This window comes from Nicotiana tomentosiformis, chromosome 7 (genome assembly GCF_000390325.3).
Source record: "Nicotiana tomentosiformis chromosome 7, ASM39032v3, whole genome shotgun sequence".
NCBI lineage: Eukaryota > Viridiplantae > Streptophyta > Magnoliopsida > Solanales > Solanaceae > Nicotiana > Nicotiana tomentosiformis.
The window spans coordinates 65,853,401-65,868,765 of record NC_090818.1 but is presented as its reverse complement, the minus strand read 5'-3'; the positions used below and the strand labels follow the sequence as shown (position 1 = coordinate 65,868,765).

The window sequence follows — 15,365 nt, the reverse complement described above, 5'->3', positions numbered from 1 at the left end:
TATAATAAAACTCAACAGTACAATAGTAAATATTCGTCGAAACGTGGATGAAAAGAGTCATAAGTTCTACAAGAAAGAGCTAATATTCTCGTAATGCAATACTATTTTGAAACAAGAAATAGAAAGTAGAATGTCTAAAATTAGAAGGTGAATTCGAGGCCTACAGACGTCAAGTAAGTATACCTTGATGTTTTCAAAAGCGGCTAGTTAATAAATCTCTAGCGTCCAACACGAGTAGAGGTACCTGGATCTGCACAAAAATATGTAGAAGCATAGTATGAGTACAACACAATGGTACCTAGTAAGTATAAAGCCTAACCTCAATAGAGTAGTGATGAGGCAAGGTCAAGACACCTCTAGGACATAATAAACAGAACAGAAAATATAATAACGAGAAGTAATGGAAATCAGAGAAATGAATGATAATGAAGCAATTTAGTAACATAAACTAATGGAAAAATTGTAAGCATAAAGATAACAATAAGGAAGAAATTAACGAGAACCACAAATAGTCAAATACGAACAAAACTGACAATACAAGGAAGAAATAAAAGCAACAAGATCTGATCAACCAATAACTCTTTTCAATATGAAATACACAATAAAAATCATAACCGAGGTACCGGCTCTTATTCACATTGCACAATTTCAATCATAATCTTTTCTTATACCGATGCGTGAGCCTTACATTTAGATAGTTTTGAAAACATTCTTTTCGAAATAGCTACACGCACTTTAGCCCACCTTATGTCGCTTCTTGACTAATAGCTACACGCACTTTAGCCCACCTTATGTCGCTTCTTGACTTCAAGTAATTCCTTTACTAGCAACACGCACATAAATCCCACATTATGTTGCCGCATGCACATTAACCCCTATCCTTATACCGCGGCATGCGCATCAATATTACAACACAATAATAACTCGCACCACAAGTATCCATATGCCACAACTTGCCAAAAATTAACAATGTCAATGTTTACACAACAAATAATCCATGGCTCACCAATACTGTGCCCAAGAATCTCAACAATAACAAAATGAAAATGAATTTCCTCAACAAAAAAGACATCTCAACCATTAACAACTTTACCTCAATGTGACAATAGCTTTCACAAATTGAACATCGCTAACTCAACAAAAAGATATTTCACGAAATAACAATTACAAATAAAAGCAATTCAACAAATAAGGATGTACAAGGCAATAAGGAAGGCAATAACTTCAACTAAACATATAAGAGCAAAATAACAAGTAAGAGGTAGAACAAGTGTTAACAATGTCAAATAAAGCATGTAAGGGTAGATTAGCACATGTAAGAGTTAATTAACAATGAGGGATACAATATGCTATGAAAACTCCATTAAAGGCATGGAAAGAGTCTACATAACCTAAACCGGTCAAACGTCACATATAACCCGTATGCCCACTCGTCACCTTGCGTACACGACTTTTACATAACACAAATAGTACAATTAATCCCAAATCTTAAGGGGTAGTCCCCCCTCCCCCCCCCCCCACACACACACAAAGTTAGGGAAGATACTTACCTCAATTAGGCCAACTCAACCCTCGAAAAAAGACTTTCCCATAATATTCTCCTCCACACGGCTCAAATCTAACCAAAAGTGACTTAATGTCATCAACCAATGCAAGGAAAAACAATTACAATAGAAAAAGCTTTGATCTTTACAAAATTCTTTAAAAGTCAATAAAACTCAACCTCAGGCCCGCTCGGTCAAAAACTGGGTCCAAGGATAGATTCCGACTACCCATAACCCCACGAGTCCATATATGTGTTTTGTTTTGAAATCTAAGTCCAAATCGACTCTCAAAACTCAATTCTTCATTTTTCAAAAACATGAAAAAATTTCCCAAATTTTCCTCTTTGAATCACATAAATTTAATGTTAAATCTAAGATATATTCATGAAATAGAGTTGAAAAATGATTAGCATCGCTTACCTAATATTTGTAGATTAAAATTACTCTCTAAATCGCCTCCTACCGAGCTTAGGGTTCTAAAATATGATAAAACGATATAAAATACCGACTTTCTAACCTTTTGTTCAGTTGCAGATGTTGCAATTGCGAAGAAAAGCTAGCGATTGCGGTACTGGCAGTCTTAAAGGACACCTTCTAAGGTCAACTTCGCAATTGCAGCCCAGGAATCGAAAGTTTGATACTTGTGACCCCCCTTCTAAGGTCGCAATTGCAACCCTGGTGTTCGCAAATGAGACACCAGAGGCATCAGTCCACCAGCATCTCAGATTCAATCCAAAACCATTCTGCAACACGTTCAAAACTCATCCGAAACCTCGAGGCTCCAAACAAAACATCCACACAATGCTAAAAACATCATACAAACTCACTCGCATGATCAAAACACAAAAATATTATCTAGAACTACAAATCGGACACCAAAATGCATGAATTTCAAGTAAAGTTCAAGAACTTCTAGAGTTGCAACTAAGCGTCTGAATCCTACCAAATCAACTCCAAATGATACGAAATTATGCAGACAAGTTTTAAATAGCATAACGAATCTGTTCCAAGTCCCAAAATCTAATTGCAAGCCCGATATCCAAAAATCAACCTACGGTCAAGCTTCTAAACCTCAAATTGCTAAATTTCGGCAAAACAAGACAAATTAACCTACGGACCACCAAATTTGATTCATGGCATATGCCCAAGTACAAAATAATTATACGAAGCTATCGAAGCCATCAAAACACTGTTCCGGGGTCATTTTCACAAAATTTAATATTTGGTTAGTATTTCTAACTTAAGCTTCTAAGTCAAGAACAAAAGGGTCTAAATCAACCCGAATTCTTCCTGTAACAAAACAAATCAACCCTGCAAGTCATATAACCTCAACTACACATGTGTGAATCATAAAAAGAGGAAATAGAGCGCAATTGCATAAAACGATCGGTCGGGTCGTTTCACTCTATGGGCATATAGGAGGACTTACAAATCACCTATCGGAATGTCTCCATACCTGTTGGTATTCGAGAAAGCTTGTCATCTCCTGGTGGAATTAGAGCACAAGACAATATGGGCCTTGAAGAAATTGAATCTTGATTTGGGATGTAGCTGCTAACTTGCGGGTTGCACACTTGAATGAGTTGGATGAGTTCTAGTACCATGCATATGAGAGTTTGTCCTCGTATAAAGAAAAGATGAAATATCTTCTTGACAAGTATATTTGGAACAAAGAGTTCAAGGCCGTTGATCTAGTGTTATTGTTCAACTCAAGGTTGAGGATGTTTCCCAGGAAGCGCAAGTCAAAGTGGAGTGGTCCTTTTAAAATTATTGGTGTAACACCTTTTGGTGCCTTGGACTTGAAGAGCAAGAACAATGAAATATTTTGAGTCAATGGCCACTGGGTGAAGCACTATTTGGGAAAGGTTGGTGAGATCCACATGGTGGCAGTCCTTTACTTCACTTGAGGATTCTATGATATTGCTTCGTACCACGACATTAAATAAGGTGCATCTTGGGAGGCAACCCAAGTTCTTTTCCTTTTTCTATTTTAGTTAGATGTTATTTGTTGTTTTTAACTTTATTTGAAGTGTGCTGTAGGGACTAGTGTTTGATGTGACATGGTAGTTGAGGTTGTATCATCCAGGCCAGAAATGATGACCGCATTCTTTCTAAGTGCGGCAGCAGAAAGGCAATACTGATCGGAGAAGACCTTGTGCGGCCGTACATTTCATCTGCAGACCATACTTGGAAGAAACAATCTCAGGTGCTAAATAGAAGGTCCTCTGAACTTTTCTACCAATAGTGCGGAGTAAGTTTGCGGATCTTGGAAAAACCACACTATTAGAGAAGTGGTTGACTTAAAGTGTCAGAAGTGCAGCCGCACTTGAAAAAGTACGGACCGCACAACTATGTGCTTCAGTGATGCCCAAGTCATAGAGTGCGAACAACACCTGTAATTTTGCGGCCGTACTCGTTTATTTTACCCCTCGCCTTCTCTGAGTGTAAATAGAATAGTAGCCCCTCCTTTTACACTTTTCACCTTCTTCATTATCATAGTGCTACCCTGAGAAGTTGCCCGATTAATTGAAATTTGGATCACAAAGAACCCTTCACTCACTTGAATCATAGTACACTAGCACTATCTGGCATGCATCACTTCAATCTTGTTGATTTTATTTTTGAATTTATTTTGAGTTTTTAACATCTTTTTAGGCCATCTGTTATTGCATTCCTTTAATCTGTACATGTAGGTTAGTTTAATACTAGTTAATTGTCAAAGCATGATCAGATTTGGTTGGGTTGGTTGTTTATCATGTCTATACCATGTTGGCTTGTAGGATTGAACACAATTTCTGCATAATCTATGTTAAGAGAGACCTATATCCATTACTGTTATTGATTGAGCAGACCTCACTTTAAATTGTGTGATCCGCAAAATGCTATTTTGAGTAACTTGGTTAGCTTGTTGGTGATGCGGCCGCACATTAATTATGCAAACCACGAAGTTTGTTATGCGGCCGCAGAATAGGTCCACACTAATAATCAGAGGACCTACTCTCTGAGCATCTCAACTGTGGACTGCAAACTTTTTGTGTAGACCGAAGATCATTTTTGCTACTGCAGATTGCAGTTGCACCGTCTATCAGAGGATAGATCATGAGAGCTGAGCACAACTGTGTTAAAGTGCGGCCTGCATTTGGAATTGTGCAGCCCAAACTTCCACTTTGCGGACTGCACTTGGTCCTTATCTATTGCATGCTGAAATTTTAAAACCTCACTACTTACATGATGTACTTATATCGGGTAAAATCAATTTATATTAAATGCTCGAATGACAAGTGACACGTGGAATCGGAGGCAGACAAAAAATGAAGCGGGTGAAAACCAAGATCGAGGACAACAACTTCAGTTGGCACCGGGTAGATCCTGAAGGGAACATAATCATCGGGATCAAATGAGTATTTGTCAGCAAATGACATTTAATGAAGAATATTCGTCAGTATTAAATACGTAGTTGTTACATAGAATTTTGGTATTCATGGCCTACCGTTACATATTCATCAATGACCCTCATTATTTTCATTTAAGAAGGGCTTGATCCTAGGACCTTGTTCCCTAGGTATAGCTATAAATAGTGACTTCAACAACCATTGTAACACATGAAAAATCTCTGACAAACGTATGCTATACACTATTCCCAAGTTAAATAATATTTTATTTTCTATCTAAAATTATTCTTATTGCTGCCTTCGGAAGCCTTACTCCTGAAACTAGGCTATCTGCTATTTATCTTGAATTCAACGCTAGTTCTTATATTCTTATTCATTTTATTTATCATTTTTGGATCAAATAAGTTACCTTATCTATAAACCACGCAACAAATTCAACTGTACCATTTTACGGGTAATGAGTTTGGCGCCCACCGTGGGGCTTAGACAGCTGCATAACTGAGTGGACCCTTGCATCTATTGCTAACTCGTTTAATTCTTTGTTTCATAGCGAAAATCGTAAAAATGGCAGCTAATGATTTTAATATCACACACAACATTGAGCTGCAAGAAAATCTGCTTCAACATGAGGATTCAATCAGCGACACCCGCAACGAGAAGGATGTAACAACTCCGGTCCATGGCGGGCATTATCCCCGACATGTGCGGGAGACAACTCCTAATGACGTTGAGGATGAGCACGTTGCGGAAAATATAAGGATCTTGAGGGAGCTGCATAAGGCCATCATGGGCCATCTCTCAAGACAAGACCAGGCCATGACGGAACTAAAGTATGCATTGTCAGGTGCTTGCAACAATGCAAATAGAAGAGGCTATGTTCCTCCCAGCACCCCCGCAAATCGAACAGCTCAAAGGGTTGATAACAATACCCCGAGAGGTTGGCTTTAACATAATCGGGGGGATCGGCAACGAATCCGGTAATGACAACGGCAATGATCCCTTCAAAATAGAACTCATGAGATTCATGAGTGAAATGAGCGAGTGGATGGATCAGAACGCAAAAAGGTTCCAAACTCGAATGGACCAAATTTCGGGTGTTCCATCAGTGTTGAAGAGCCCGTACATGAAAAAGTATACCCAATTGCCGTTCAAACGGAGCGCAACACCATAATTGATTCTAAAACTGTTCAAAATTCTTGACATATCGTAGTATGATGGGACTTTGGACCCTCAGGAGTATATCACAACTTATACAATGGCGGTGAAAGGAAACGTCTTGGCTCAACATGATATTGAGTTGGTCTTCTTGAAGAAATTCAAAGAAACCCTCATGAGGGGGCCCTTGACATTGTATTCACTCCTACCCGAACACTCGATCGATTACTTTGAAATACTCGCAGATTCTTTCATCAAGTTCCATGCCGGGGCCAGGAAGGCCCATGCTTGGAAGGGGACATATTCAGAATTTCGCAATGAGAGTCTGAATTGCTACGCGAGTTTGTGATCAGTTTTTAGAATGAAAGGATATTGTTGCCGGTCGTGCCAGATGAGTGGGCAGCTGAGGCATTTACTAAGGGGTTGAACCTGAAATGTTCTGATGCTTCCCGGAAGCTGAAAGAAAGCTTGCTCGAGTTCCAAGCAACCACATTAGCGGATGTGCACAATCGTTATGAATCAAAGATAAGAATAGAAGATGATTAGCTCGTGTTCCCGGCATCAACTAAGGGTCAGGATCGAGAAAAGAACAGGGATAAATCAAAAGATGATTTTGATACGGATCGACAATCTTCTAAGGGCCGGTTTTTTCCCTACAAAGGGGTCGAGGGACACGTCAACAAAGGGTTCTAGTTAGCAGATAGGTTTGCCCCCAATACAAGAACTGACCGTGGTCGGAATAATAGGTCATTGCAGGACAACGAGGTATCGGGTTCCCGAGATTCCACTTATCCCAGGTTGTCCAAATATAATTTCTGTGTTAGCGTAGTGGAGCTGGTATCGGCAATGAGAAACATCAAAGAAGCATGGTTCCCGAGGCCGATGAGATCCGACCCCAGCCAGAAAGATCTTAATTTATGGTGTGAATATCATGGGACTAATGCCCAAAGAACTAGGGACTACCAACATCTGTGCGAAGAGGTGGCAACGTTGTTAAAGAACGGCCGTCTCAGGGAATTCGTAAGCGACTGGGCGAAGAACAATTATGAACATGTAGGAGATAACGCAGAGCCCTCGAAGATAGGGTCTCCTCGACTAACTATTAACATGATTTTCGTGGGGAACGAGATCAACAGTGTAACCTTCTCGGCAGCCAAGAAAACAAAGGTATCAGTGACTCGTAGCAAGAGGCTCGGGGAATTCTCCGAAGACGACATCACCTTCACGGAAGAAGATGCGGATGGACTTCTTCTACCTAACAATGATGCCTTGGTAATTTCTCTTAACGATTTAGATTTCCAGATTAAATATGTTTTGGTTGACCAAGGAAGTTCAGCCAACAACATTCAATGGAGAATTCTGGAACAAGCCAAGCTAACAGTAAGCATCGTTATGGCAACAAAACTACTCGTCGGGTTCAACATAGCAAGTGCGACAACCCGAGGGGAAATCGTGCTGCCCATGAATGCCAAAGGGGTCATGAAGACTACCCTATTTGAAGTGGTGGAAGGCGACATGGGCTACAACATAATTCTTGGTAGACCATGGTTACATGAGATGAAAGTCGTGCCATCTGCATATCACCAAATGCTGAAATTCCCGACTTTAGAGGGGATCAAACAAATAAGAGGTGATAAACCGGCAGTAAGGGAAATGAACGTGGTATCAGTTTCCATCATCAAAGGGAAGGAACTCAATGCAAAGAAATTACAGGAACCGACGATTTCTCCCAAACGGAATGAAGATGACAAAGGGGTGGAGTCGTCGGAATCCTACTAGGTACCAAGATATTTTTAGGTACCGAAAGAAACGGATGCGACCAAGTCCACCGTGGAAGAACTCAAACAAGTTGTTTTGTTCGAAATATTTCTAGATATGAAATTTCACTTGGGGACAAGACTAAAGCCCGAGCTCAAGTTAGGATTTATTGATTTTCTTAAAGCTAATGTTGATTGTTTCGCATGGTCGCACGCGGATATGACAGGTATCCCAATATAGGTGGTTGTGCACAAGCTAAGCATGGACCCAAGCATCCTACCGGTAAGGCAAAAAAGCGCTCGATAGCCGAGGTCAGAAACAGGTTTGTCAAAGAAGAGGAACTCGATTACTTGACATCTGTTCAATCCGGTAGGTAAAGTATCCCGACTAGCTAGCTAATGTAGTTGTTATTCTAAAAAAGAATAATAAATTTTGAATGTGCGTAGATTATAAGGACTTGAATAAGGCGTGCCCGAAAGACTCGTTCCCACTGCCAAACATCGATCAAATGATTGACGCCACGGCCGGGCACGAGTTAATAAGTTTCCTTAATGCATATTTGGGTACCATCAAATTATGATGAACCCATAGGATTAGGATAAAACTTCGTTCATAATGAACTTCAGCACATATTGTTATAATGTGATGCCTTTCGGGCTCAAAAATGTTGGAGACACTTATCAGAGGCTCGTGAACAAGATGTTCGAAAACAAAATAGGTAAAACAGTGGAAGTGTACATAGATGATATGTTGGTCAAGTCTTTCAATGCAGGTGACCATTTAAAACACCTCCAGGAAACATTCGACATCCTAAGAAAGCACAACATGAAGCTCAACTCTGAAAAATGCGCGTTCGGAGTTAGCTCCGGTAAATTTTTGGGTTTTCTAGAGTCACAAAGGGGGATCGAAGTCGATCCCAATAAGATCAAATCCATCAAGAACATTCTAGATCAGCTGACAAGTGTGAAGGAAGTCCAAAGACTAACCGGATGATTGGCCACTCTGAGCAGGTTCATTTCCCGGTCTTCAAACATTGTCATTACTTCTTCTCACTTCATGAAGAAGAACAACTTCGAATGGACTCCATAATGCCAATAGGCCCTAAATGATCTGAAACGGTATCTATCGAGCCCTCTGTTGCTATCAAAACCGGAGGAAGGCGAACAATTGTTAATATACTTAGCGGTCTCGAAGGTAGCGTTAAGTGTCGTTCTATTCCGGGAGGACGAAGGTACACAATCTCCTATTTATTATTTTAGCAAAATTTTGTCGAAAACTCATTATCCGGCACCTCAAAAAATTAGCCTTAGCTCTCATAGTCACGCTCAAAAGCTTGGGCCTTATTTTCAATGCCACCCTATAGTCGTGGTGACAACCTTTCTCCTGCGGAATGTACTTCACAAGTCTGAGTTTTCAGGGAGGCTGGCCAAATGGGAAATCAAAATTAGTGAATTTGATATTAAGTATAAGCCCAGGACTGCGATCAAATCATAAGTTTTGGCCGACTTTGTGTCTGATTTCAGTCCTGGACTACTACCTTTGGCAGCAAAAGAAGAGGTGATGGTGTCGGAAAAAACATCAGGAGTTTGGACCATGTTCACGGATGGATCTTCCAATGTGAAAGGGTCTTGGCTCGGGGTGTGATGACGTCCAAATACACTACTAAAAAGTACATGGACATGGTCGCATGCAATATAATTTACCCAACTATAAGTTAGGGTCGTATCCCACAAAGAACAACATGCAGGCGATTAGGTGTGTAAGAGAAATATCACTTATTATGCTAAGCCAAACACTTAAAAAGGTTTTGAAAAAATATTTATAACTAATTGCAAAAATATAAACTAACTTAGAAAGCAAGTAAAATGATCAATGGCTTCAAGCATGGATGCATTGGGAATTACACTCAAGTAACGATCCAATATATCTCACGATTTTACAAATATGAGCGAGTGTATGTTAATTATCCTCGGGTAATAATTTTATATTAGATTCTTCCGAAAACTAACAAGACTTCCTAATTGAATTATCCCTAAACCAATTAAGAGATTAAGTACACCCGAATAAGGCTACAAGTAGTTCAATCCTATTCCTAGGTAGAATCTATAAAATGAGGGTTAACGCCTCAATCTTTTGTTAATTAACCTTTCCCAAACCCGAATTATTTTTTACAAAATTAACTCGAAGTGAATGGGCGAGTCCTAGGGTTAGCTAATCCCTTTTGAAACATCTAATAACAAGATTAATTAAAGAAACAATAACTCACTTCATAATAAATAAAAATTGTTCAATACATAAGCACAACAAGGTATTTAATCCACACTTTAAATATGAATATTCCCATAAACAAGATTTAAATGATGGAAAAAATACTACACACTTAGATATTCAATACAAAGCAACAAAATGAAGAACGGAACACAAATGGGTAAGAAATGTGCAACCAAAAGCTCCAAATCTTCAAGATCCAAGTGTGTGTGCAAGAACCCTAGAACCAAAAACAGACAAAAGCTGCCCAAGATGCCAAAGATATGTTTCCAATTAGGTAGCACTACTAAAAATCTGCTAAAAACCGACCAACTATTTCCGACCAACGTTGGTCGGTCAAAAAAAGCGACCAAACACCGTCCAGGTTGGACGGAAACTGGGAAAAAAAAATATTTACATTTTTTTTAAACTAAATACCGACCAATGTTGGTCGGTAAATTGGTCAACGAATTGACCAAGGTGGTCAGACAAGAAAATTTTGGATTACCGACCAACGTTGGTCGGTAATCTAGATCCAATTTTTTAAATTTTAATAATTATTTTATTATTTAAAATATTTTATAATATTTAAAAATTTATATTTAAAATTACCGATCAACGTTGGTCGGTTAATGTAGGGGAAGCATTTACCGACCAACTTTGGTCGGTAATTGTTATTTTCTACAAAATAACCGACCAAAGTTGGTCGGTTATTACGTCAACATTGATCAAACTTTCGAATTACTTTTATATTTACTATCTAAATAATATAAATATAATTCGTTAACACTTTTGTAATACAAATAATTAATACACTAACATATACTATATATAACATGCTATTTGTAAATTAATTCATCGACTTATAACTTACTTAGATGCATCGATGAATATTAAAAACAAAACGTTTGACCTATATCGACTAATAGTAAAAACAAAACGTCTCGACTTATATCGATTAATCTAGCTATGCCATGTATTATTAGTGATGAATGAATGAAAAATAAAAGAATTAATACTAAACATCTGTGATATATATATATATATATATATATATATATATATATATATATATATATATATATATATATATATATATATATATGGATCACAAATTAAATAAACGAAGAAGATATTAGTATTAAGTAAACGAGTTAAATTAATAGGTCAAACATGGTCAAACTTTAACAAGCTATATATATACACACTAACATATACTATAACAAGCTATATATATAGTTAAAGTATTACAGTGAAGTGTGTTTGTATGTGTGTGTGTATATATATATATAAGAACACGAAGCGCTAGGACCACAGGGTCGGGTTCTTTTAGGGATAGACTTGGGAAGATACTAATTAGTATATCTATTTGTAAATTGATTCATCGACTTATAACTTACTTAGATGTATTGATGAATATTAATCGATGATTCATCAAATAGTCTCGACCTATATATCGATTAATCTATGTCATGCATTATTAGTGATGAACGAATAAAAAAAGAAGTTATTAGCATCAATTACAATATAGTGTATGTGTGTGTGTGAAAAATTACGCACATACTTAATTATAACTTAGAACATTTACTTAGATAGATGCTATTATAATTTATTGAAATTAAATAGTTAATATAATTATTTATAAAGATTATGCTTATAGTTTATAATTATTTATAATAATTACATAGTTAAATAAAATAAATGCTTGTAGTTTATAATATATTTTTTATAGTTTATAATATTTTAAGAAAAAAACACAAAAAAAAAAAGAATTTAAGTTTTTATTTTAAAAAAACGACCAAAGTTGGTCGGTTTCTGGTCAAACGGTCAGACTTAATGTACCGACCAAAATTACCGACCAACTTTGGTCGGTAATTCTAAAATCAAAGAAGTGAAAAACGGGGAAAACACTCCCATTTCTCTGAAATTTTTCCCTCTTCACTCTAAACCTTCCCCTCTCTCCTTCTCCCAGCCCTCCCCCTCGCCGTCCAGCCATCACCCTCGCCGTCGCCGCGCCGTCGCCGTCGCCGCTGCCACTGCCGCCCCTCTCCTTCTCCATCTCCTAAAAATTCTAGGTTTGAATTGCAACCCATTTATTTATTATTTCTAGGTTTTGTTAATTAGTTATGAATTAGTTTCAATTGATTAGTGTTTCAATTATTTGAACATTGCATTTTATTGAGGATTAAGGTTTAGGTCTTGTTTTAATTAGTTTTGTTAATTAGTTTTATTAACTAATTAGTTTTGTTAATTAGTCAATTAGTTATGAATTAGTTTAGTTTAGGGTATGGGTTGAATTTCTTTAGTTTAGTTAGTTTATGTTTAAACTCGTAGGATATGAATTGTAATTTTAGTTTTTAGGATTTGTTCTTGTGAATTGAACTTTTAGGATATGAATTGAACTTTTAAGATATGAATTGGACCTTTTGGATATGACTTAAACTTTTAGGATATAAATTGGTGTAATTAGGAAAAAATAATTATCTTGAATTAACTAAAAAAGATATAATTAATTTATAATTATAGAATAAATTAATTTATTGTTGTGAATCGAACTTTTAGGGTATGGGTTGAATTTCTTTAGTTTAGTTAGTTTATGTTTATACTCGTAGGATATGAATTGAAATTTTAGTTTTTAGGATTTATTCTTGTGAATTGAACTGTAAGGATATGAATTGAATTTTTAAGATATGAATTGGACCTTTTGGATATGAATTGAACTTTTAGGATATAAATTGGTGTAATTAGGAAAAAATAATTATCTTGAATTAACTAAAAAAGATATAATTAATTTATAATTGTAGAATAAATTAATTTGTTGTTGTGAATCGAACTTTTAGGGTATGGGTTGAATTTCTTTAGTTTAGTTAGTTTATGTTTAAACTCGTAGGATATGAATTGAAATTTTAGTTTTTAGGATTTGTTCTTGTGAATTGAACTTTTAGGATATGAATTGAACTTTTAAGATATGAATTGGACCTTTTGGATATGAATTGAACTTTTAGGATATAAATTGATGTAATTAGGAAAAAATAATTATCTTGAATTAACTAAAAAAGATATAATTAATTTATAATTGTAGAATAAATTAATTTGTTCTTGTTTTATTTGTATAAATGGAACATCATACTTGGATGGACAATAGAAATTATCCTAATCGGCGGGGATTGCGGGAGGATTTTGTAGAAGGGGTTGATGACTTTATTAGACATGCAATGTCACTTCCACCATACCAAAGTGAAGGAGTAATTAGGTGCCCTTGTGTCAGGTGCGATTGTATGAAGTTTAAAAAATCGGAGGAAGTTAAGCTTCATCTTTATAGGAAGGGGTTTATAGAGAATTACTTTGTGTGGACTAATCATGGAGAGATCGATGGTAGCCGTGGGATATTTCATAACATGGTTGTTGGTGAAAGTAGTAGGTCGGTGGAGAATACAAATCTTAATTCTAGAATTCAGGATATGGTTGCGGATGTTTTTGGGGGTGAGCCCAATGAAAATGTTGAACAAACTCCTAATGATGACGCAAAACGTTTTTATGAACAGTTAGAGGAAGCTAGTCGTCCACTACGTGAAGGAAGTCCGCACTCTGAGCTGTCTGTTGCAGTTAGATTACTAAGTATCAAATCTAATTGGAATATTTCTCAAGCAGCCATGGACTCTTTCATTGACCTTATGAGTGAACTAGTTGACCCTAATATCAACTTACCTGGTGATTTCTATAAGGCGAAGAGATTAGTTTCTAAGTTAGGACTTTCGTCAATGAGAATTGATTGTTGTGAAGATGGTTGCATGTTATATTATAAAGATTATGCAACTTTAGACAGTTGTAAATTTTGCGAAAAGCCTCGTTTCAAGAGGATTTCCAGCGGGAATATGGTCGCTGTCAAGGCAATGCATTATTTACCTCTTATACCTAGGTAAAGAGGTTATATGCGTCGATGAGTTCTGCTCCTCATATGAGATGGCACTTTGAAAATAGAAGACCACCTGGTGTTATGTGTCATCCTTCAGATGGAGAAGCTTGGAAGCACTTTGATAGGACATATCCAGATTTTGCTAGTGAACCAAGGAACATTCGGTTAGGTCTGTGTGCCGATGGCTTCATGCCTTTTTCTATATCTGCGACACCATATTCATGTTGGCCTGTCTTTCTTACACCTTATAATCTACTACCTGAGTTGTGTATGACTAGTCCATATATATTATTAAATTGTATTATCCCCGATCCACGTAATCCGAAAAAGTTTGATTGATGTATATTTGCAACCTTTGATTGATGAGCTAAAACAATTGTGGTATGATGGTGTTGAAACATATGACATATCAACCAAGCAGAATTTTAATATGCGTGCTAATTTAATGTGGACTATTAATGATTTTCCTGCGTATGGAATGTTGTCTGGGTGGATGACTGCTGGGAAGCTAGCTTGTCCTTACTGCATGGAAAATAGTAAAGCGTTCACTTTGAAACATGGCCGAAAGCAATCATGGTTTGATTGTCACCGTCAATTCTTGCCTGATGATCATGAGTTTAGAAGGATGAAAAATGCATTCAAAAAGAATAAAGTGGAATATGATTCTCCACCTCCGATACTTTCAGGTGAGGAAATTTGGGAGAGGGTCCAGAACTTCAGTAAAGTTACTGAGGCTCCACCTTATAGATTCCCCGGATATGGTGTTAATCATAATTGGACGAAACAGAGTATATTTTGGGAGTTGCCTTATTGGAAGGATAATCTTCTCCGACACAACCTTGATGTCATGCATATTGAGAAGAATTATTTTGATAATTTGTTCAACACAGTGATGGATGTTAAAGGTAAGACAAAAGATAACCCGAAGGCTAGAATGGACTTACAAGAATATTGCAGGCGGCCTGAATTATACTTGCAGACAGCAAACAATGGTAAGGTGTTCAAGCCCAAAGCAAGTTACACATTCACTTTGGAGGAAAGACGACAAATTTGTGATTGGGTTACGAAATTAAAGATGCCTGAGGGTTATGCGTCAAATCTTGGAAAAAAAAGTAGATATGGAGGTAGGGAAGTTGAGCCATTTGAAAAGTCATGACTACCATGTTTTCATGGAGACCTTAGTGCCTATTGCATTTTGTGGTTTGCCTGAAAGAATCTGGAAACCCATCACACAGATTAGTTTGTTTTTCAAAGACTTGTGTTCTACCACATTAAGGGAAGAAAACCTACTTCGGATGGACCAGAACATCCATGTAATTTCTAGTAAGATGGAAAAAATATTCCCATGTGATT

The 15,365-nt window shown here is 37.0% G+C and overlaps 1 protein-coding gene across 1 annotated transcript; it reads left to right on the top strand.

The window, feature by feature from the left end:
* Nucleotides 1-6,937: 6,937 nt before the first annotated feature.
* On the top strand, nt 6,938-7,870 carry LOC104096650 (uncharacterized). The gene has a single exon (XM_009603053.1). The coding sequence runs from the start codon at nt 6,938-6,940 to the stop codon at nt 7,868-7,870; it is 933 nt and encodes a 310-aa protein (XP_009601348.1).
* Nucleotides 7,871-15,365: the final 7,495 nt, after the last annotated feature.

Coding starts and splice junctions, on each gene's coding strand:
- LOC104096650 (XM_009603053.1), top strand. CDS start 6,938: ATGAGAAACATCAAAGAAGCATGGTTCCCGAGGCCGATGAGATCCGAC.